This window comes from Acartia tonsa, chromosome 6, assembly GCF_053477335.1.
Source record: "Acartia tonsa isolate MP-2025a chromosome 6, ASM5347733v1, whole genome shotgun sequence".
In the NCBI taxonomy this organism is placed as follows: domain Eukaryota; kingdom Metazoa; phylum Arthropoda; class Copepoda; order Calanoida; family Acartiidae; genus Acartia; species Acartia tonsa.
In genome coordinates, this window is record NC_137265.1 from 22,519,901 (window position 1) to 22,545,901 (window position 26,001).

At 31.3% G+C, this 26,001-nt stretch overlaps 1 protein-coding gene across 3 annotated transcripts; it reads left to right on the forward strand.

Annotated features, from left to right (window-relative positions):
- The first annotated feature begins 9,020 nt into the window (after positions 1–9,020).
- On the forward strand, positions 9,021–13,762 carry LOC145322122 (uncharacterized). 3 transcript variants are annotated; one of them, XM_080163911.1, is made up of 7 exons: positions 9,021–9,087; positions 9,501–9,574; positions 10,667–10,719; positions 11,228–11,378; positions 11,949–12,080; positions 12,413–12,525; positions 13,561–13,762. In XM_080163911.1, the coding sequence occupies exons 2-7, from the start codon at positions 9,563–9,565 to the stop codon at positions 13,610–13,612; spliced, it is 513 nt and encodes a 170-aa protein (XP_080020037.1). In that variant the 5' UTR covers positions 9,021–9,087; positions 9,501–9,562; the 3' UTR covers positions 13,613–13,762. The 3 variants fall into 3 exon arrangements, with proteins under 3 accessions (XP_080020037.1, XP_080020038.1, XP_080020039.1); XM_080163912.1 differs by having other exon boundaries at positions 11,291–11,378; XM_080163913.1 differs by lacking the exon at positions 12,413–12,525.
- Positions 13,763–26,001: the final 12,239 nt, after the last annotated feature.

Here is a 26,001-nt window from a genome sequence, read left to right on the forward strand (position 1 = left end):
AAAAATACAATTTTCTTTATTACTTTAAACAGGTGGGTAGTAACACCTACCTGCAACCAAAACCAAAATGCCTATGTTTTTAAAGAAAATTTGTACTGTAATTAGTATTAATGGCGAAAATAATGTTTTGAAAAGAAATAACTGTTTTCTTGTACTGTAGTAAATCCATGGATTTGTGGACAATAGGCGATAAATTAATGTACATCCCCAATGATGATAGACAAATATTACCCCTACTTCACTTTAGACTTATTAGTTGCAAAGTTTGAGCATTACTAGTATGGAACCAACCAATCAAAATTCAATAGAAATGCCCAAAGTACTTGAGTAAACGAAAACTTTGGGTACTAGTGTAATTTAATTGAATGTCCCCATCCTCCCTGAGTAAATCTAATTCTGGAAAGATGAATGAAGAGTAAATACATATTGTAGTAAAGTAGCTTCTATACAAGTAACAATTAGTGCCTATTGAAACAATTAACTTATAATATTTTCAAAATAACAGGCGAGGCGACTTAATTCTAGGGCATTTGTGCTGTTGCTTTGTACTGTTATTTGGGGGCTTCTAAAATATTTGTTGGGACCCGGGGCTTGTTAGCCCTTACCCCTCTCTTCATTTTGGAAAACATAAAAGATAACATGACAAATTCGAAAAAGCAAAGTGTCCCCAATAGAGAAATCAAGTAACAATTTGATTGCACGTCATTTGTTTAGAATGAGTATGGTAATAAATTGGGCACATGGGATAGCATTTTGAAGAGGGTCATATGCCCCCCTCCACCCCCCCCCCCCCAACTAAAAAATATATGATATCAAGCATACATAGTAAGAGTCTAAAGATATGGCGCAAGTAAAAATGAAACTTTTAAATTTAGTCAAGGCACGCACCAAAACTCTGTGCCCACTTTTTCTTTTTTTAAAAGTTAGACCATCATTTTGTTAAAAAAATGAAAATAAGATTATCGTTTCGAATAGTTTTGAACAAATCATCCTGGGTTTATTCTGACACTCTTGTCTCTCGAGAATTTATTGAATTTGAATTCCTTTTGAAAATTTGTATAAAATAGTGTGTCTTCACTTAGTATTAAATCCGCAATGTGTTTCATACTAGCAATAAGTTTGCAAGGATGCTAACATCCATAAAAGCAAAGCTCTAAAATCAGAAGCTGGGACAAACAAAGTTGTTTTCAAAAATGTTGAAGATCAGCATGTTTTAAATGGACGTAAGGACTTTCTGGTAACGATTATAAAGTTACTACACTTCCTAAATAGTTCCTAACTGTTATATCATGCAAAATATGAAGTCGATGGGACAATACTATAATGTCTAAATTAACGAAAAGAGCTAACCCTTACAAACTAACGGACAAACGGACCTACCCTAATTAGAGAACAGTTTCGCTTTTAATAAGAGAGAATGTTTAGTTAGACGAGTGAATCAAGTAACTTAGTGTTATCGTAATAATGTGATATAAATGTGCAAAAATGAATGTACACTATTGAAAAGTGCTAATTATAGAATATATCATAGGCTTAGTGTGAAATCATTTCCGCCATTACTTTCAATCAGGGAGGGAAGGGATATTGGACTGTAAATTATATTGGTAATCAATGTTTTATAACCACAATATCAATGAATTGTGATCGGTTGGTTCTAAACTAGAAGTGTTTAAATTTTTCAACCAATGAAATAATCAACAGAATGGGTAATTTTTCAACATCATTGGGGGTGTACAATGTACATCAATTTATTGTCTTATCTCTGAATATCCCTGCGTTCAATAAATTCTCAAATTCATTGAATGTCCTTTTATAATCCCTGTAGACTCTGGAAGTATGGTTTGGATATTGATGTAAAAGAATTGATGAGAAAGTGTGTAAATGAATGTATGTCCCCGCCCCGAGGACCCTGTTTTGACTTTCAATTGGGTCTTTGAAAGTCAACAAATAGCGTCGGAAATATGAACACAGTTAAGTCGGTAAAAAAGAGCAGAAAGCAATTTGATAGCAGACGAAAAGGGTCCCCAACAAGGGGATTCATGTAGATTTCTGGTTATACATCTATGTATAAAGATTTGTTATAATTAAAAGTAGCTGTTTCAACAAATACTTTCTTTTGCGTTTAGTTTCGGCTAATCCTTATTCTAGTACATATTAATGACTAGGATAAAAATGTGTTGATATATTAACATCACCAAAGCAGGGGCGTCCAAGCTTTTTTTTTTGGGGGGGGTAAAAAATTGTAGGGGGGGGGTAATTCGTGTTTGGGGGGGGTAAAATGGCGCGCGAAGCGCGCCGAAATTTTTTTTTACCCCCCCCAAAATTTTTACCCCGGGGGTAAAATTTGATTGGGGGGGGGGGTAATTACCCCCCCTAAAGTCTGTTGGGGGGGGGGGGGGGTAAATACTCCCCCCAAATCTGTTGGGGGGGGTAATTACCCCCCCAAAACTAATTTACCCTGGGGGTAAAATTTTTGGGGGGGGTAATTTAATTATGTAAAAAAAGCACCTACCTAATCTATTAAGTTAATAAGTACTATCCTATAACATAAAGTAGTAAGTAAGGTTTATTTGACTATAGCTTCAGATTTCATTACTTTTAATAATGAGTTCTCCTTTTTAGGAAAGCTTCACATAGATCCCATGATGGTTCCACACTATTATAGGTCAATCCTTTGAGTGGTTTTAGGCTATTTTTCTCCTCCCTTTTTACCCTTTAGAAAACAAGAGTTCTTAGATGCTAAGGGCGCCACTACTATTCCAATATATAGTAGTATCTCATTCTTTAGAACATAAAAATACAATAATTAACTCACTAACCAATGAACCAATATGATTATACTTTAAAGTGAAGCGTCTTATAGGTCCTGGTAAGTTTTATAACTAGTTTTGAGACACCCTGACATCCTCCCAAAAGAAATCGCCTATAGAAATTCTTTTTCATTATTTAATGAAATATTTAATTTAGTTAGGTATCTATTTTATGGAATCTTCAGTGCTTTACAATTACATCATAGATCCCCGGGATGGTTTTAGCCTTTATAAAGGCCCAAGCAAATAAAACATGATCAAACTATTAAATTTTTTGTTATCATGGTTAAGAACTGTTTTAACTGGTTGGACTATATTGGGGTATAATCCCTTTTGTGGCAACGCTCTTTAAGGGGCGTTTCTTCGTTTTTTTCACACAAGCTTCTCTCCTATTTCTAGCCCCTGCGGGGGGCCAATTGCTTAACCATGTGGGGCAATCACCTAAACCAATATAACCTATCCTAAAATAAACTATCAGTAAAATTTTTTTTAAAGAACATTCAATTTGGGGGGGGTAAATACCCCCCCAAAAAAATTTTTTTAAAGAACATTTATTTTGGGGGGGGTATTGTTCACAAAATTTTGGGGGTGCCTACGGCACCCCCAAAATCGTTTGGGGGTGCCAAATGGCCCATTACCCCCCCCCCCCTTGGACGCCTATGCACCAAAGCTCAACATGAACCATCTCATTCTCCCATGTCCAAGAGAGAGAAGGGGACAAAAGGCTGTTTATTACAATAGTCTCCAAAGGTTTATAATGACATTTTCTTATTCGTTGGCATTATAATTTTGGGAAAATAGTGAATTTCGATTGGTTAGTTCATTTATTTGAATGTCCAAACGTTTCAATCTCTAATTGTAACCTACAAAAGGGATAATTGTGTGTATCAAAATTTGGGGTGTTCATCAAATTGCCTTATCCCTTTAGATCCCTGAAATGCTCCCATGTCCCTTGATAGATTCTTCAAAGTTTTTTTTGTTCGTCATGGTCACTATATATATGTATGTATATTTTTTCTTCAAAGGATCCATTAAGATCAATGTAAGTATGAATAATACAGGGTTTAACAACAAAATTTTACTAAAAGTACAATTTTATTTAAAGATGTTGGTCATCTAGAAGCTAAAATAATCAGCTTTCCTTTTTGTAACGCTTGTTTTATCAAGTAATTTTCTTCATTGTTTATGATTTTCACTGTTTAGTTGCATATAAAAAGGCAGCTTTAAATTCATTTGATACAAAAAGGTAGGTCAAATTGTTTACCAAGCTTATTTTTAAGGAGGAGGGGGGATATTTACTTTTAAAGATGGGGGGGGGGGACAAAATCTAACTTATTTATACAATATTTTTTGGGAAAAGAACAAAAGTCAATTTGCTAGCAGACGAAAAGGGCCTTTACCACTTGGGGTAGGTAATTGTCTGGATTATAAATATATACAAATACATTTATAGTTTTGTATCTAAAATAAATTTTTAATGCCAGGCTTCTTAAAACTAGGGTTTACAGGTCACATTTTAGTAGAAGATTCAAACTTTGGAGTTATGCAAATTTTAACATGAAAAAGCTCTTTTTTTAAATTGGAAGTAGTTGGCATTAAACACCCACAGTACATTGTATAATCTATAAAAATTGCGAAAAAATGAACCTTATGAAGTAAGGTATTAAATAGCACCATAAACATTTCAAAGGTGTCTGAATATTAAGGGACTGTTTTTAAGTTAAGATATTTTCCAGCATGGCTTCCTTAAAAAAAATTTGCCTCACTAAAATCAGTTTGCCCCACTAAAATCAGTGAGGCTCACTAAAAATTTTGAGGTGATAAATTTGCCCCACTAAAATTTAAGGGAGGCAAACTGATTTTAGTGAGGCAAGAGTTTTTTAAGAATTCACCTCAGGACCACTGGAATATAACCGCCTTTGAGCCTACTAATGAAATCTGGCTTCGTATTGTACTATATGTAAGACAATATTCCACGAATCAAAACTGTAGTTATCTTTCATATCTCCTTTTGCTATCTGCGGAAAACTGTTTATGATTCGATGTGATAAAAAATTTTAACATAACTTTGGAAGATTTTTACAAAAATTATTTTTAGCCGATTCAAGTTTCTTCAATTTTATGTATTAAGAATCCACTGAAATTTAAAACAGCCTTAAGTTATTATGATTTTGTCTTCTATTAAACAAATTTTCCCAAAATATTTTTCTACTTGGACTAACACTTTCTTGTATAGTGTCATAAATTTCTCTCACTTTATTTCATACGTTTCAGTCAGGGAGTAAGGGAGGGGACAATGTGCAATTAATTCAATATAAGAGTTATCAAAGAAAGGGCATGAAATCCAGTTTAATCCAATAAATTTGTAGGAAATTATAAAGGGATTGTTAATTGAATAATAGATTTCCATAGCGTCATGTAAAGTGAAATCACAACTTGTTTTTTATGAAATATATTGAGGTTTTTTGGTGTGATTTTTATATTAAAAGATTATTGGACCCGGCCAGCTGCTAGCAAAAATATGACTGCCCCTTTTTATTCTTTTTATTTCCCTTGTCCCTTGCCCCCACCTCCCTTCTCCCTTCTCCTCGTCTGCTATATTCCAAACTAACACAACGAGTGTTTATTTCCCTTGCCCCCACTTCCCTTATCCCTTCTCCCTGTCTGCAATATTCAAAACATACATAACGAGTAGCGGCATTTCATGCGCAAGTCCTCAAACTCGGTCAGAAACTGCTAAATTCTTGCACATTCCCTTTAAGCCAGTACCCAAAGTCTGAGACTCCTAAAAATTGAATATTCGATCCATTGTCCCCTCCCTTACTCCCTGCGTTTTAGTGTATATACAAATTGAAATATAGATATTTTACACTTTATATACATTTACATAAATATGTAGTAAAATATATCTTAAGCTCCATATTTTTACAGTATTTTCTGAGAATTTCATTTTTTAGAAGCGTACCTACACATAGCTTTGTCCTTGTCTTATTTGGCAAGTTAGTAACCTCAACTGGAAATAAGAATTATTTAATATCCTAACGGCTTTGCTCCTAGAGGCCTCTAACTACTTTAGATTTTTGTTTTAAAAAGAAAAAGTAAAAAAGTAGTAGTGAATTTTTTCTTCTTGGGAGGGTGAACGGGGATTTTATAAACCTTTCTTCAACCTATTAAAAGATTCATAGTAGAGAAGAAGCATATCGGTTTTACAGTTAGAGGGATCTGTCGCTACACACAGACAGACAGAGTTCCACTTTTTTATCAGGCCTACATGTGGGTTGAGATAATCTTAGTAATTCTACGGAAACTAAGAAGATACAGTTATTATTGGTAATGCCCCCTCAATGAAAATTTTTAGGATACATTAAATTTAATCTCTCCCTCTGTTAAAAAATTATCCCCAAAATCTCTAATATCTTCACATGTTTCTTCGGCTTCGCTACCAAAAAATGTTGTCATCCTTGTTTTTAGCTTTATTTATGTATTATGTTACACCTACTAGGTCGTAGAAAAATAATGGTTTCAAAATATTTAGAAACTGAATATTCATGGTTTTAAAATGTATAGAAAAATTGGAAAATATTTTAAGGATAAAGGAAACTGGATATTGTCAAATATATTAAAATAAGTATAAAAAAAAGTTTATAACAGCGAGCCAAACTGCGATGTAAAGTAAATAAAACACAAATTTTAATATAAAAATTTTATTTTTTATTAAATGTATCTTTTACACGCATTAATTCTAAATTTAAGAAAGATGGGGCTGGTTAAATAAAGGATGATCTAGATAATTTATGAGAAAAGAAAAATATTACAACAAGGATGACAACATCTATAAAAGCGAAGCTCTTAATTGGTAAGACAAACGAACAATAACAATTGTAGAGTGTCAGAACTGAATAAGCAGAATATAAAGTTTAAGTCTAAACAAGATTGTAAGTTCATTTGTGTGAAAACTGCTTATACATTATACCTTGTTTTAATAGAAATTAGAGTTAAGATCAATGGGATAATCATATTGTACAAAAATTTGTTGTCGAAAAAAGTAAAAAATCAGCATGTTTAAAATGGACGTAGGAACTTTCTGGTAACGATTATAGAATTGCTACGTTTCCTAATTGCATCTTATTGTTATAGGAATCATCATTCAAATCATTGAAATTGATGGGACAATTCTAACATGTTTAAACTAACAATAAAAACTAACCGTTCTGTCGGACGGACGGACCAACCGAAAAATATTTTCAATATAGTATACTTACAATTTGACATCAGAGAAAAATGATAGATTTCAAGCTTGTAAAATCCTGTTTTAACAATATTTTTCATGATTTCAAACCTGTAAAATCAAGGTACATAGAAATTGTAATGGACAAATTTGTAGCTGACTTTCAATGAAATTTTATTCAGCCCATGAACAATTGAAATATTCTTAATATAAAACAATCTTTACATATAGACATACATACAGACAGAAATACTGTCAGAGTGAGGGACCCTAAGTTTTATAGAACATACAGTGTGTGATTAAATTGAAGATGAAGGGCTTACTTACCATATTCTTTCTTGTGTCAGTCTAAAATTCTAAAGAAGTTGTATCAACTTTTTTTTTTATAGCTAGCCGGTTCTTTTAGTAAGTAGTAGATGTAAAATTTTTCATAGAATTCAAATATGCAATCGGTTTTTTTGTAGACCTCTTATTTTTTAAGTAATTTAAGTTTTTTAAAAAAATAATTAAGTCGGTTTTAAGGTACTAAAACGCAACAAAATAAAAGAAGAAAATGGTCAGTAAGAACAAAAATAGTAAGATCTTTAATTTGACACCTTACTTTTAAAATTCTGTTGAGTAATTATTGAAAAAATCTATTTTTTTAACCTCGGTATAATAAAAACTTTAGACCTAAATATTTTCTCAAACAGACATAAAAAACATGGGTTCATATATACCATTAGAATCAGAAAAATATTACGAATCCATTGTAAGCAAAATTGAAAAAAATTAAAAAATTAAAAAATTACAGAAATGGCCAATTATTTTTTTTGTTCAGACAACACTATTGTTTTCCCTTTTTTACCCCCTCTTTACCCCCTCTTTACCCCCTTCCCATTTTTATACTCAATTGAAGAATTAAGACGTTGCCTGTACAACATAATATGATATTTTCATATAATTCCTTTTATTGTAGTTTATATACTATATTGTAAACTTTTTTTTTCAATTTTGCTTACAATGGATTCGTAATATTTTTCTGATTCTAATGGTATATATGAACCCATATTTTTTTATTTGTGAAATAATAAAATTAAGTTCAAAATTTTTATTCTCGTGGGTTTAAAAAAATCGATTTTTTCAATAATTACCTGACAGAATTGAAAAAGTAAGGTGTCAAATTAAAGATCTTACTATTTTTGTTCATAATGACCATTTTCTTTCTTTTTTTTGTTGCATTTTAGTACCTTAAAATCGACTTAATTTTTTTTTTTTTAAACTTAAATTACTTAAAAAATAAGAGGTCTACAAAAAAACCGATTGCATATCTGAATTCTATGAAAAATTTTACATCTACTACTTACTAAAAGAACCGGCTAGCTATAAAAAAAATAGTTGATACACCTTCTTTCAGCCCTTTCATCTAAAATTATGATAAAGTGTCTGCCAAAATAAAAATTTACTTTCTTAGAAGTTGAATATTCTACATTTATATGTACATGGAATTTTTTAAAAAAGTTGTTAGATCTTGTGAGAAATTATAATAGTAATTCGTCACATTATAGACAGCTTTCCACTGTTATTAAAATGAAAAACTAATATAAGATTAAAACCAGTTTTGTGATTTTTCATTTAAATACTCGTCCAAAGTTATCTTTAACACGACACAATAAATAATTTTTCAGTATGGCTAAAAACTGGTTTTAATCCAGCGGATATTAATCGGTTTCGAAAACAAAATGGAAAAAAATATTAAAATGGTTAGAAGTTTTATAAATTGAAAGCTTAGTTGGTCTGAAACGGCATCATGCAGCTCTCAGTGAAACGTAATGTTATCATACTGAGGCATATGACTTTAAAACCAACAATCAAACACTCCCCCCCCCCCCACCTCCATTCTTCAGTTTGACCGCTTAACCAGTTAATCCGGCCGACACCAACTCCCCGTCACCTTTTCCCCCTTCCCCAAACTTGATTAAAAAAGATTAGTAAACAGACAGTTTTACTTTAAATTTTATCTTCGTGACATGTAATATAAATAATTTGTTATATTATTAATAAAAGAAAGTAAGTAGGTTTTACTTTTTTACTTTGTTGGTTTGTGATTATGAAACTAATTTTTTGCATGTTCTCTTTTTATGAAAACTGTGTCCGTTTCCATTTATGTTTTTGTGCTACGCTTTTTATCTATGTTGACATCCTTGTTAGAATTAAGCAAAAATAGAATAAATCGTTTATGTGTGAAAATTTGTAAGTAAATGTACTCTTTTTTTTTCCACCGTTAACTTTTTTAACCGTGGGGCCGAAGGCCAAGTCTAACAAAACTGGTTTTATTATTATGATTTTATTTTTATATTCGTGAAAAGCTGTCTATAATACGATGTAATAATAAACTATTATTAAGGCTAAAAATTTCTTCTAATCTAGCGGATATTAATCGGATTCGAAGCCATACTGGAAATATTATTATTCTTATTTAGGTACTGTCGTATACTTGTTTGTTGTATCCATAAATCAGTAACCTACCAGAATAAACAAGAAAATGGGTTCTCATAACAGGAATATATTATCTTTGCTTATTTATTTCAAGACTGTAAATCCTACTGGTCCCCAAAGTCTTCTAAACACGAACTTTCATTTGATAGCTTATAAATTTTGTTGCATTTTATTAAATCTTAATTAATTTGTGCAATTATCCAGTGTTCAAACTTTTCAACGGGTAACTTTAATTTGCTGCAAGTGTCTTAACCATGACACTTTGGTTAAGTGTGACTTCCGAATTTGCGGGAAGTTCTAGAGATCTTGTTTGACGGACAAAAACCCCCAATACCAGGAACCATCAAGTTTCAACAGCAGGTTTGAGTATAGATTTATTGATACAAACTATTTCAAAGTCCTGAAATTCCAAAATCAATTAATACAAAATTCCAGTTTTTATAACCACGTAATATTATTTGCTTTTTAAAAATCTTTTTTTTTCTACGGTTAAGAATCTTTGGGTACTTTGGCTTTAAAGGAAAATTATTTGGTTTAATGGATCATTGTTAAATGCAAAAATAAAGGCACATAAAAATTACTAAAACATAATAATTGAATCATAATAAAGTTTCATGTTTAGCTGGCTAAAGCCTTTTAAACTTAATACATTCGTCCTATACGCCATTCAATTTAAATAAAATGAACAAAATCTACCTGAAGTTCTTATGGTTTAAAGCCCCTGGTATACTAGGGTTGTTCACGCACTATGAGACCAATGATAGGCCCAACTTTATTCTCCGAAATCTTCATCCACTCAAATATCATTCAAAAGTAAAGAACGTGGACACATCAAAACATAAACAACATTCATGCCGCGTCTCTTTAGGAAAGAAAAGTCAAACAAAGACGACATTTGCGCCGAATTGGGATTATGAATAAGGGAATTAATTTCGATCTTGATAAACACAAAGCTTCCTAGAAAAGAGGTTAAGACAGCAAGGGTAATTTTATCTTTCGTAATTTCAGGTTCACAGCAATTTATCGTCTATTGTTCTATCCCTTAATCTTTTGGTAATTATATGTAATTATAAATGAATATCTAAAATTTCTTTAATTTATTGATAAATTAAAATATGTATACCTAAGCAAAGTAAAAAAATGGATTAAAAACAGGAAAGTACTGCAGGACGTGGAGCTGACAACTCCATTGAGTACTCCCAGGTATTATTTTAATTTACTGCTTTGATACAACATTCTTTGTAAATTTAAGGGGTAACTGGATTTATTCAGCTGCTAAAACAGATATGTATCTGACTTTTTTTGCAGTTTACATTTATTTGAATGTCCAGTAAAAAAACTCTGTGACTTGTCTGTCCTGTCAGTCCGTATGCATTGCAAAGGAAGACAAATGTAACTTACTAGGCTGAAATTTTATGTGAACAGATAGATAAATAGATATATTTGGATTTTATTAATGAAGGATAGATAAGGAACTGATCAATCTCAATTTATGTTTTAGTGAAATTGAAAAATGTTTTTGTCTATGCAAAAATTTAATTTACCCTACGTTATAAATATGAGATGCATATTTTGCTATAATTTGCATAAAATTGTTGATTTTCTTTTTTGAAGCTATTTTTCAGGTTATTTGTTAATCATTTCTTAATAGTTTTTTAAATTTACATTTCTGTGCTTTGCTACTTAATAGTGTCATCCTTGTTTCACTTAGGCGTTCCTATGGAGCAATAAATGGAGACAATTGTTTTTATGGTAAAACTATCCGTTTTTCCAGGGATGTATTTACCTGTAAGGATGAGCCCCGCCCCCGCAGCGAGTCTGAGGAACCCTCCCAGTCCTTCAGAATACCTCTTTCTTCCCAGGTATGATAGTGGAAGCTGTTTATAGTGCCTATAAAAAATTACACTTTAAAAATGACCACTGATAGGCCAATACACACTGCTAAGTTACCAATGGAAGGCTGGTATACATTTAAATGGCCAATGGTAGGCCTACATGATGCCATTTTTGATAGGCACTATAAAAAGCTTCAGCATATTGACCCTGTCAGTGGCGCATCTATTTTATATTAGAGTATTTACCCTCGGTATTATTGTGACTGTGTCTGTTTTCTTTCGTAGAGATGTTGTGTACGAGTCAGGGTAACATCGTATCACAAAAGAGACTTTGATATTAATACTAAATGCTCGGCGTATGATCTTAGTAGGAGAGTTTTAGTCTATTATAAAACAGGCACAACTAATTACCAATCACAATGAAGTCTAAACTAGTATATATATTTTAAGATTTACTCTTATATACTTATATAGAATTTTTTTAACAATGGACAAATTGTAATTTTGAAAATTGTCATTAACGTTACAGACAAAAGGACGCTTAAAGTTCTAGAGAAAATTAAAACTCTAAAATGATCTAACTCTCAATATATTAAGGTATTCCGTCGTGCGAGGCTACAGAGGCTCAGCCGTCAGAAGAACGTTGGAATAACCATGATTGTCATACTCATTGTTTTACTCAACCTGGGATGTATTTATTTCAATCCAATTCAGATCTTTCTTGTTGAGGTTAGTTTTTATTAAATTTTTTTTTTTATAAAGCTTAATTGGTGATTTCCTTCTAAGTGCCTACTCGAGCACAGTAATTCAACATCCCCCCTTTATAATAGAATAAATTGATCATAAAGTTTTTGTTTTTCTTGTGTTTGTGATTTACTTTATGATAGGTTAGGTTATAGTGGATACAGTGTAGTATCACAGGGCTAGGGCACTGCAGGTGTAAGTCCCTAAGAATTTGGGCTAGCACATGTAGAAATATGTTCCACCATTAATAGTTTTGGCTATTTTTAAATGTTTAATTATTAATACTTAGGTACATTTCTTTTTCATTTTTTTTTCAGGGAACCGATCAATGGAATTTAAAGATTTCTCAGTTATCATTTGTGTTCAGTATTTTGATCCTAGCCATCCTTGTTAATTTCATCTGGCTACTCAATATTTGTTATAAACAAAGGTACATATTTTGATTTATATAACAGTAACAGGATGTCAGTCTGTGTGTAGTAATAGATCTTTCTAAAGAATTGGTTAAGTGAAGGGTCAACCCCCCCCCCCTCCCCTTTCTTTTTAAATTTGCCGGTTACAGTTGCACTACTAATGAATATAGTTGTCCTTGTTTAATTTTTAATATTTCGTTGTTAGTGTATATTTATAGTATCGGGGAGGCAGGGGACATTGGACTGTAAATTACATTGGTATCCAAAGTTTTATTCGTTTTTGCAAAAACTTTTGTTCCTTTAATTTTTATTGGTTAGTTGTTAACTTGTAGTGTCGAAACTTTTCAACCAACAATTTTAATCTTATTAAGGGGTAATATTGTCATTTGGGATATATATATAAAGAGGTTCACAAACAATATATGAATTTTACATATTTATTCAGACATTACAAATTGTTTCGTGCATGTATGCACTCTTCAGATGTCGATCAATGTAAAACTAAAGTTTAAAATAAATTTAAACTTAAAGGATTTTTACAAATACTTTGGAAGATTTTTTTAAACATAATAATATATCAATTTATTGTCCTATCCCTTAAGATCCATGGTATATTAAAGAATATAAATTCTTATACAAAGCTCATTTGTGTGTCTTAAACTTTTCTTTCTAAATCTTTTCTCAACTTTTCAGAACTTTATTCTCTATATTCTGTCTGCAAATTTGTTAGTATACTTTTTTCTAGAATATATTTAGCTAATTAATTTAGGTATCCTTCAAAATGTAATAAAATTTCTTATTGTTTTATTCATTGCACCTCTTTATAGACAGCTTTCTGAGGATAGTAAAATAATTAAATTACAAGATTAATTTAATGTTTGGGCTCTGAGGGCCGGTTTAACAAAACAGGGATTGACTTTTATTCTAGTTTTCGTGGAAAATTGCTTTTATTACAATACATATTTCTTTTAGGTGGCTAAGTACCAGGTCTAATTCAGCGGATATTTTTCGGTTTCAAAGGAATGGTTAAAAATATTTTCTTAATTTTTTAGGAAAAGTCGCTTGGATGGTGAAACTGACATAGAAAGAGATGGCATTTATTAGACTTAAAATTTATCCGAATTTGTGTTTTCTTCATTCTATTTTTAACTTGTACATAAATCTAATTTTGACATTATATTGGATAAACCTAGCTGTATATATAAATATTTGTTATTATTTTTTACTTGAAAAATAAATTTTAGTATTAGTCAAGTTGAGTGTTTTATTTAATTCTCCGAAATTAGTTGGTTGTTTGCATGGAGTTTGTTATGTTAGATCTCCTACATGGATGTATACTAAAGTGACGTAGTTAACATCCGCTCAGTAAAATTATTAGTGGAAAAGTTTAGATTTACAAAATCAAAATTTGATAAAAAATCCTCAAAGTTTACCCCCTTCCGTCCCTCTAAATAAAGCGTGGATGACCTTATTTAGACGTATGAAAATTTGATTGGTCTGTGTTCTGACCTAATTAATAACACTTTATATTTGTCACTTTCTTAAATATTATAATTAATTAAATCATGTCCACAAATTGGTGCAATAATTATTAATGATATTCTAACCTCACATTTCCAAATTATTTGTTGTAATCTTTCATCATATTACTATAATAAATTGAAACTTTCTAAAATTTATTTCAACTGGGTTTCTGTCAAACAAATCCCGATAGCTGCAGCTGCTTTTAGCCACTCGGCTGGAAACGGTATCACTTTGTATTTGCTTTTTATGGATATTATGATTTGCTGCATGCGACTTCTTTGTGTTTTTAACTAATACAAATTACAGATCTGGATTATAACAGATTTTTGTAATCTTTTGTAATCTCTAATAAAGTGAAACTTCCAGCGGGCTAAAAGAACGATACCCTCCATCCACCCTCTTTACCCTATCTGTCACTGGGCGAGCGATCTGACCAAAAAGTGAATTCCAGGTTATTGACCTTAATTGACAACAATTTTTCCTCTGTCATAATATTCGCAAATATTCTACTACATCCATTAACACAGTTCTTCCAAAGAGCTACTACATAGATGATATGAGTAATTTGGAAGCATTTAAAATATTTAACTAACTGGGTTGATAACACTTGAAAATTCTATTAATTTATCATATGTGTCCAGTGATGTGGAAAACAATTTTTTCTTACAAACCTGAAAGATTAATTATTCTTATCCAGAGTTTAGAGGATTTCTTTTACGACTGGAAGTCAAATCATTATATTTCATATAGAATACAAAGCTTTAGTTTTTAAAGGGTGAATATCATTTTCTGTTTGTTATCAAAGTCCTCTGGGGATTTATGCTTAAATGAAGGAATTTGCAATTTCACATTTTTGATGGTGAACAAATGAAATTAATAGTGTATTATACCTATTCCATTATTTCTGAATCTTATCTGCAAAGACCAGTAATTAGCTCTAGGAAAATTATGAATTAAAAACAGGGAGGGAGGGGACAATGGACTGTTTATTACTACAGTCTCCAATGTTATATAAAAAACTCTTCTTATTCATTGGCTTTTCATTTTTTGGGACTCTTATTGAATTTCGATTGGTTGGTTCAATAAGTTAAGTGTCCAAACATTTTAACTATTAATTAAAATCTACATAATGGGTAATTTTGTGTATCATCATATGGGTATGTACAATGATTTATCGGCCATTGTCGTATCCCTTTAGATCCCTGATTAGAATAGAATTATTGTTACCAAGAATAATTAATTCAGTAGAAAATTAATTTCAATTATGTACCTTTCTCTCAATGTTATTTTCATACTCTAAAAGCGATGCTTTACTATAATCAGGGTTTTTTTCTGTACGTCTGTACAAGAGACCTATGATCGTCAATGTGTGTATGATCGAATCAAATTGTCGACAAAAATTATTTTTTTATTGGTGATGTCCAGAGCGAATAGAAACAATGTTAGAAACGAAGCATCTATCTAATAAAGATTTAAAGATCTATAAAAAAAACATGACCTTAAAATGCATCAATGCATCCTACTTTCAAGTTGGTTTGTATTAGATCAAAAAAGTGAAGTCATCATTTTTAAAAATGCCATACGAACTTTCTGATAACGTTTATAAAAATGCTACGCTTTTAATTTACACCTAACTGTTACAAGAATCATCAAGTTTGAAATCTATAGAGCAATTCTATCGTGTCCAAATTATCAATAAGAGCTATCCGTTACGGATGGAATGTACAACGAGACCGCCGCTGTCGCCGAAAACCGGTATATGCCGTTATATTATTTTTTCCTTTTTATCGAAGTTAGAATTTTTAAAACTGATTTAGTTACCTATCCAAGTAAAAAGGCGCTTTAAAAATCCCCCATCCCTGCTACTTAATTTTCTATAAGCAGTAATAAATAGTATCTTTCTCTTATAACATGGCTTTCTGAAGCATGAAAATACTCTAGGTACAATATGTTAACTATTACTGTATTAATGTAAACATTATGATATTTTTGGTCTGATTTCTTATGACAAATATCTGTTGTAAAAAAGATAAAACTAATCTTCAAATTGATAAGGTGTTGCTTGATTGTAGCTTTGTTATAGTATATAATACTACTGTATATAAGGTGAACAATATTATTAAATTGCAGGGATCTAAAAGGATAAGACAATGCCCGACAAATTGATGTACATCCCCAATGATGATACACGAATTCCCCTATTCTATAGATTACAATAATTGGTTGAAACATTTGGACACTAATTTTTGGACTAAATTTCCCCAAAGTTGTTAAGCCATCGAATAAGAAACATCATTCAAAAGTTTGGGGAGTTGTGTAATAAACAGCCCATTGTCCCCTTCCTTCCTGATTAAATTGATTTCAATACTTATTTTTGTTTGAAAAGATAAAACTAATCTTCAAATTAATTAAGATAGCTTTAATTACTATTTTAAGAGATTAATAAGCCTTCATCATAATTTTTATGACGTTTATATAATCTGAAGTACATATGTGAGTTTTAAATCGGGGTTTAAAACATTTTTCTGTGATTAGGTAAATTCCTACAAAAGATCGAACAAAATGTTTTTTTTTGCTGTAATGATTTAGCATTTAGAAGTTTATTTAAATTTGAAGAACAATTCACAATAATTCGCAATTAAGCCACTAACCTCTTTTGGCTTTGTCCTAAGAAGTGATAAAAAAAAATTAAGGCAAAATTCGTAAAAGAACTAAGTAAATCTTCAGCAAGAAAAAAAGGAAAAAGGAAAAGTTCTGCAAAAAAAAGGACCAAGGAAATGTTCTGCAAAAAAAAGGACCAAGGAAATGTTCCGCAAAAGAAATGGGGGAGGGGGAATTTTTTGTTTTTTGGGGGGTTGGGGGTGTCCCACCCCCCAGAAAAATAGCCTAAAACCATCACAAGACCAGTAGGTATATTCCCAGAAGAGTAGAATCGGATCGGTTCAGTGGTTACCGAGATCTTAAGCTTCAGACGGACGGACGGACAGGCGGACAGACAGACATCAAGCTACTTTGTATTATAGATAAAATCCAGGAATTTACAGAGGAGAACATATGGAAGAGGAAAATATTATAGCAGGGATCTAAAGAGAATAGACAATGGCCGATAAATTTATCTACATCTCCAATGATTGCACACAAAATTACCCCTTCTGTAGATTATAAATAGTGGTTGAAACGTTTAGACAAAATCTCCAAAGATAAGGAGATAACGAACAATAAAACTTTGGAGACTAGTGTAATAAACAGCCAAATGTCTTCTCCCTCCCCTAGATTATATTATCGTATAATTCCCTGTATCCCTGCTATAAACCAAGTAAATTATGTTCTGGGAAGTGTAACTCAACAAATTAACTTTGTGGACAAGGATTTTTTACCGTAGTTTTTTTTTAGAAAATACAGAAAACATTTATTTAATGTACATCAATTGCTATGTTTTTTTCTCAATCTTGTACAAGTAAAAATATAGAAAATGTGTTAAAGGGTGTTTTAAAAAACCAATCGCTTCACTTTTTTCAATATAAACCTTACAGTTTTGGTCCAAAACTAATAAAAAATAATACAATTCATGCCCAAGCAATGACAAGAAGAAACAATATTGAATTTTAAATCTACTCACCCTTCGAGAGCACTAGAGCTCGAAACCTAGCCCTTGCAGAGAAATTTGCCCTAAGTGCATATTTTATAATAAATTTAAGACAAATTTGTCTCTTTAAAAAAAGAACAAACCGTCTTAAGTACTTATAATCTTGTAGATAGACCCCATAAAGTTTGAGGTTTTTGATGGGGCATGTAAAGACCTTTCTCTAGACACCTTAACAAGGTTTCTAACATAATCCTAGCCAATGCGGCATCAAAAAGAGAGACCTGACAAACATCAAGAACTAGATTTAAACAGAGCCGCCATGCCTCAATGTTGGATGGGTCTGTCTTTTTTATCCCAAATTGGCTAGGATTGAGGTAGAAACCTGTTTAAGGTGTCTAAAGAAAGGTTTTTACATGCCCCATCAAAAAATCTAAACATTATGGGGTCTATCTCCAAGATTTGAAGTGTTTATGGTGGTTCAAATTGTGAGCGATTGGTTTTTTTAAACACCCTTTATATTATTATCGGGGTGGGGGGAAGAGAGTTATTATTTTAGGAGATATTACTCTAAGTGGGTTAGTCTCAGCCTTTTTAATATAGCCTAAAACCTGAAAAGTATCATCTCTTAGGCTGTGGAGCAATCCGATCACAGCCGTTTACTAGATCTTACTGGACGTACATACACATATATAACTTACAACTTTATAATCTAAAGCAACAATTTGATATGAAAATTATAATTGGTCGTTTAAAATTCCTACCAAATCTATAAAAACTCACAACCCTTCATATTAAAGATTTACATAAATTTTATAAGCTACTTATTAATATTTTACCCATTGTTTAACAAATACATTATAATTACAATTATAATTACAAATACCATATAATTTAGAATAGTTTGCATGAATAAAACCCTTCTCTCTAAATTTCTTATTCTGGATATATTCAATTTAACTTCTTCGTGAAATCCATTCCAGTGTTTTAACAAGCAAAGCTACTCTATAGTCATCCGTCGTTCGTTTTGTTTTTACTTTTTTTAACACTGAATTTTTGTTCGCCTACTTTTCATTTTTCATTTTTTAGCCGTTCTCCCTTTTTTCGACTATTGTAGCTGTACTGTATCTTTTGTTGAAAATTTATCACCGCATCTGTAACCAGCGGATGTTTATGGCATATAATGGCATCCAAATAAAAACAATTTTCATCGGGACTCGGCAGCCGCGCGGTATCCACCTGTAAGCCTCAGGGGAATCAACCTTTTAAACTTTAAAAATATGTTAATCTTTCTTTTTAAATTTGTTTAAAAGCATTTAAATGAGTTTAGATTTGATTTAACGCACGGCTGCCGAGCCCTGGGTTCTATTAATCTGCGGCCTAGCCTTACAATATCAATATATCAATTTTCAAAAGTTTTAATCTGCCTTCGTAAATATTTTTGTACTCGTTTTTAAAAATATAAACTTACTTTTAAGATTACTTTGTTTCTTTATGTGTACTATGTAACTTAATCCAATTTCATCACACACAAAATACTAATACTATATAGAACATAAAAATCTGAAAAATCTGAGTGTTATTTGAGCGAGAAGAAAAGAGGGAGAAAAAAAGAGAAAGATAGAAAGACAGAGAGAGATAGAGAGAGAGAGAGAGAGAGAGAGAGAAAGATAGAAAGATAAGGACAGAGAGAGAGAGAGAGATAGAGAGAGAGAGAGAGAGAGAGAGAGAGAGAGAGAGAGAGAAAGAGAGAGAGAAAGAGAGAGAGAGAGAGAGAGAGAGAGAGAAAGAGAGAGAGAAAGAGAGTGAGAGAGAATGACATGGACTGAGTTAGAGATATAAAAATATCTAGGAACAATTTTGGACTTGAAAGGACTTGAAAAACTGTTAGACAAGGTTACTTATAAAGAAGCTATTCTACTTAAAAATGTTATATATTAGTCCAGGACAACATTATAAAGAACAAAGGGAAAGAAAAAGTATATACTAGGCAAACTTCAAGTTTCTCTGAAGTGCGTAACTTCATTACAATTGTCATCTCACTTGAGGTTGGATTTAAATTTCTATTATTGTCCTTCGGAACCAGTCATTTGACAGACAACCAACACTTTTAATTAGCGTTGCTACAAAAGACCTAACCCTACAAAAGACCCAATTTTACAAAAGGCCTAATCCTACAAATGATCTAACTACAAAAGACGTAAACCTAGGATTTGGTCTTTAGTAGCAACGCCCAATATTTTTTGTGATATAAATATCCTATTCATAAGCATTTTGGAAAACTGATTTCTAAGATAACAAAATACAATGTTACAAGCGAAGCATCTCTACGATTAAGACCTAATAATGTAAACATGTCCTTACACTATTCTGTATTCAATCATCTTTGCAACAAATTTACTTACAATTTAATGTAGACTTATACATTTATATTTAGTTTATTAAGTTCTGTCACTCTACAAGTGTCATTGTTGGTTTCTTCTACCTTTTAAGAGCTTCATTTTATGGATATTGTCATCCTTGTTTATGTTTTAAGATTAATACATTCGGTCCTTGACATTTGATATAAAAACAAGAAAGTTATTCTTATTTTAAATATTTAACAAAAGGAAACTTTTTCTCTGTAGTCAAATAATTATTGCTCTGAAAAAAGCTACGTCCGTCTGTATGTTGACTATAAAAATAAATATATACATAATTTAATTTTTTTGTTCATATACATATATATCTTTATTCTTCATACGACAAAAGTGTCCTTGTTTTTATATCTGTATGTCGGTCGTCTGTTGGTTCTGTAATGATAGCTTGACCTATAACATGTTAGGTATGACATGAGTTTTAATTAAATATCCTCTCATTTTTCTCTTCATTCTTCATTTTCAACTTTCTATTTTATCTTTCTTCATTCTTTAACACTCTCAGTAACTGAACGTATATGTTACCTATGATTTCAAGGAGCTTTGTTATTATTGTACGTAATCCTCCTTGTTTCATTTAATATTACACCCCTAGAGGCCTCTATGTGCACTTGAGGTGGTGGGGGGTTTTGAATTCAACCTCCCATTTTATATTTCAATTTCAAAAAGAAGAAGAAAAAAGTCAAATAGCTATAAACCTTCCCTGGACATATGAGAAGCTACACTGTAAAGGAGAACCGTATTGTTTCAGCGGTTAGCGAGATCCATCGGTACAGACACACACAGATTAGGCTACTATTTTATAAGAATTTTTTAGAATAATTGTTCTTAGCTATACTTATATTGTTTGTATCAACCTTTTTCTTTTATTTTTAAAGTTTATATTTGTTCAACAGATTTATAATGTCAAAAGACCAAAGTTTAGTTCCAAACAGGGACGGATAGTACAACATTATACTGGTACCCAAACTTTTATAACCATGCACTTTCATTCGTTAGTTTTGTATCTTAAGGTACTTTTATCAACTTTTAATTGATTGGTTCCAATAGGAGTGCCTAAACTTTCCAAGGCTTTTTAGGGACAGTCATAACGACATTGGATGTAAGCGAAGCTATTCTTCAAATAATTTCGGTTCGAACGTTCATAACTGATAGGAAATCTATGCCAGATCCGTCCTATCTATTTCAAACTGATGTTCTCAACATATAGATATCATAGCAACTCAATAATATTTAACAGAAAGTCTGTATATACATATTGATATGTTAAATAATTGGCACAGTAAGAAAACATCTTAATAATCATATCCAGAATTTATTTGTCTTATTATTTAAATATATACAAGAAATCATAATTTTAAAACACACATAAATTTAAGATAAAAGTACTTATAAACATGAAGTTGTACCCACGGAATTGCATCTATTTAGATTAGTTCCAGGGAGGGAGGGGACATTGGGCAGTTTATTAGACTAGTCCCCAACGTTCTTACATTGTTTCTTATTCGTTTGCTTAACAAAATTAGGTACTTTCAACCATCGATATATTATACATACAGAAGGGGTAATTTTGTGCATCATTATTGGGGATATACATTAATTTATTGGCTACTGTGAATGGTTTGGGTGCAATCACATGTGGGTTCAATTCCAATGTAACAACTATGGCAAGTATATTTAATTTTGATCACTCGTTGTATTAATTTACGCCATTCTTTTTCAATAATTAATAATACATAAACTTATCTCAAATCTTTTAAAAAGATAACATATCACATTCAAAAACAGTATTAATTGTGGTCTTTTTTCATCCACATATTTTAGATATATTATTTTTAAGTATGGCCGCTATTCTGCTAATTATTTTGTTTCTATAACATATCCTATTTTTCTGTTTATAAAAATTACTATTAACTATCATTAATTACATTTATGTAAGTTTTAATTAGATCTATTTTATATTTTTATTAGGTATCTATTATATCAATTTTAATCTATTTTTTTTACAGGTACAAATGTCATTTTTGCATTTAGTTTAATTTACAAAAGTTGGATGGTGCTTGCCCACAATTGGCCGGTTGGAAACTGATCACCTTCCCCTTTATTTTTAGAAAAAAATAAAAATAAGAGAGGGAGGGGGGGGGGTTGTTTTATCCTATGTCTAAACCCCTACGGGGCTTTGTCTGCAGTATTCTATAGGTTAACCTGATATGACCTAACCCCCCCCCCCTCTTATTTTTGATAATTTCAAAATAAGGAAGAGGGGAGGGTGTGGTTCAGTGCTCAAGAGGTAGTTTGTGGGATTGCACCATTTGCTGAAGAAAAAGAAAACTTTTATTATAAAATGCAAGGCTCGGCAGAGTAATGTCAGCCTCAACAAACTCTCCAATCTAAACCTGTATGGGTGTTTTCAAAAAGTTACTTTGCGGATTGCTTTATTAGAAACAACTTAAGGGGGGGGGGGGGTGTCCCATAGAGAAGGGGTTAGCGCACTACGCTGTGGTTGGGAAAATCCGAGTTCACTTGATATTACACTTGGATGACAAATGCTGTTGCTATTTGTCAGAATATAACTACGCAACCTTCCCTGTGATGCCCTTAGGTTGTTAGGAGGGAGATTTGTAGGAAGTTAGAATCCTACCTATCAAGCAACATTAGTCGTGCTTTCCCTAATCCATGCTTCTTATTAATATGAGAGTGCCATTAATTAGGGTGGCTTAACACTAACTTAACTCTAGGCCAGGGTGATGTAATAATTAAGAAGCTTCCACGAGATTTGCGGGTCAGCTTGTAATGTATCATAGAATACACTCAGCTGTGCGCAAAGCTTACCAATCTAGGATTGGTCAAAGGGTTCTCACCTCCAATCTCCTCGTGCATCTTAATCCTAACTTCAGAGAATCAAGGCTACATACATACAGGAACAACTTAAGCCATCTAGAGTATTTTAAAATGATAAAAAGTTGATTTACTCTGGCTGACACGCGACTTTCGAGCCCTCATAAAATGCAAACAATAGCTTTACAAAATTTACCTATTCATAAAAATTCTATAAAATAGTCATTCTTGATTAATTTCCAATTCAAAAGAACAGAATAACCAATTAGAAATTGAAATTTTATGTAACCTACTTTCTTTATAAATTGTAAGAGTATTAATTTAACTATACAATTACTTATATATTTGTAAAGAAATAAAATAATTTTTTTAAAAAGGTGTTTTTTAATTATTTAAGTCTATAAAATCTAGACTATAAATGTTCTTTGTATCAAATTGCTTTAAATATGTAATTAATTATTTTCCAGTATGGCTTCGAAATCGCTGGATAAGAACTGATTCTCAGCCATTCTGAAAAAATCACGCATAGCATCGTATTGAAGACAATTTTCCACGAATATTAACAAAAAAAATCATAGAATTAATACCAGTTTTCTCAAACCTGGCCTTCTGCCTCTCTGTACTAACAAGACTGGTTTTATTATTAAATTTTTAAATTTTAAAATCCACGGAAAGCTGTCAAAATACGATATAAAACTAACTATTATAAAATATGTATTACAAAACTATTATATGAAATGCAATAAATTCTGACCTCAAGACTATTAAAATATAATTTACAAATCGCTCTTTTTCAGGGACGTGCAAGTGAACTTATTTAGAGGGAGTTAAATACGGGGGGGGGGGGAAGGGTGAGATCCTTCTCCCCCTACCTGTAATTTTACTTTGTTCCCCATGAGAACGCATGAACCTAGTAATAGTGTCTAACTTTTTATCTTTGTGATGAGAGGGGAGGTGGGAAAGGAAACCCCTAAAAAAGAGATGGATTTTTGTTACGTCACATAGATAAAAAGTTAGACACTATTACTAGGTTCGAACGCATGCGACTGAGATAATGTGAAATAATAAGCAAAAACAGCAATTAAATAAAAGTCGTTTGAACATATAATAAATTAATGTAGCTTAGATATATAAAAGTTTTTTTCAAAATTAATAGATAGAAAAGTGAGCAATTTCTTTTTTTTTATTTACAAAATTTTCAATTATAAAATTTGTCAAGAAGAATTAACAGTTTGTAATAATACTAGCGGCTACGCCCCTAGAGGCCTCTAGGGGGACTTGAGGAGAAAGTCGAATTTAATAATTAAATTTCTTATTTTAGATTTTAAAAGAAAAAGTAAAAAAAAATTTTTTTGGGGGGAGCGAAAAATTTTTTTGGTGGGGGGGGGGGGGGGGGGGTGCCTCCCCCCCTCATTTTTAATTTTAGTTAAAAAAATTCAAAATTTTTTTTTGGGGGGGGGGATTTTTTATTTTTTGTGGGGTTTGGGGGTGTCCCATCCCCCAAGAAAATAGTTATAAACCTTCCCAAGACCTATGAGAAGCTACCCTGTTAAGGAGAACCCGATCGGTTCAGCGGTTAGCGAGATCCTTTGTTACAAACAAACAGACAAACACACAAACACACAAACAAACAGACAGACATCGTTCTACTTTGTATTATAGATGATTCATTTTTGAAAATTAAATGTTCTATTTACATTATTGATTTCATATTGTATCTATCTATGTATCAAATTTTTTAAGGTAAAATATATGTCTATTTTCTAATCTAAATAGAAATTTTATTAAATATTTGATGGATTTTTTTTCAGATTTAAAAAATATTAATTATTTTTATGTTATTTGTCATTTAACAGGTACAAAACCGGTGCAATATAATTAGAATTAATTAGCAAAACGATTAGATTAATGTTTAAAATATTATGTATTTGAATAACATGAAAATAGATATCTTTATACATAATATGATTAATTTATAAATAAAACGAATTAAAATATCACTTATTATCACTTTATATTAGAATACAACGTATAATATTTACATCTTTTTGCATATATATTTGTTAAAATTATTATTTTTTAAAAATTGCACATAAATTTTTGATACTATGTAAACAAAATAACAATGAAAATTCTATTTTTGCAAAAATGAAATATAAAGTAAAGTATAGAAATAAAATATTTTATAGAAATTATTGAAAATCCTTAATTAAACAGTAAAGCATCATTTTGTAATCGAACACTTTGCTAAAGTTTAACCAGCAATAATTTAACAATTACAAAAATGTTCCGAGGTGGGTTCTTAAAAAATAAGTATCGCATAATCGGCTATGCTGTATCCAACTCACCAACATTAATTTATTTTTAAATATTACAAAATCCTAACAAAAATCTCCAAAATTAAGAAACTCTTTACAATAATTTATGCATGAAATTCGTTTTTAATTGACTTTTACATACTGTTGATCTTGTTAAGATGCTAAAAAATAGGATTTGATGGTCCTTAAACTTCTTTAAATTCATTTTTGCAAAAAAGTTTTTTTAAATTATAACTAGCGGCTGCTCCCTATCTAAGGAAGGACTCTGTCTTTAAAAGGGGTAAGAATCGGACAGAAAAAAATAGCCATTTCAAGACTTAAATTTAAAATAAAATAGACCAAAATTATATCTTGACCTTTGTGAATCTTCGCTTAAAGGAAGAATTCAATCAGTTCAGTAATTAGTCAAATTTAATCTTCAGAGAAAGAAAAATCTTACTACTTTATATAGTAGGATAAAAAGCACAACCTTATGTTCACCGGTTTAGTTTAATATTACATAGAAAAGCTCGTTTATTGAAAAAAATAATAGTTTGCTGGTAACTTATACTCTCCATTTAGTTATTTAGATCTGGTGCAGTTTAGGGTGAAATGTTCCTGGTATCGATTATATACAAAAAAATCTATGAACTTTAAAGGATTCTAGCTGCCAAACGGATGAACTTACATGTTATATCCTCACATCGTTAAAAGAAAGTACTAAAAATAATCGATAATAGACAATATCATATCATGCACAAGGAAAGCTCGACTGAAGAAAACACACATAAAATAAGATAATAGATTTTTGGTGGTAATCAATTCCACGTACTT

Excerpts from the sequence above, each read along its gene's own strand:
- LOC145322122 (XM_080163911.1), top strand. Across the intron at positions 12,081-12,412 it reads TTCAGATCTTTCTTGTTGAG|GGAACCGATCAATGGAATTT; the intron begins GTTAGTTTTTAT and ends TTTTTTTTTCAG. Across the intron at positions 12,526-13,560 it reads AATATTTGTTATAAACAAAG|GAAAAGTCGCTTGGATGGTG; the intron begins GTACATATTTTG and ends TTAATTTTTTAG.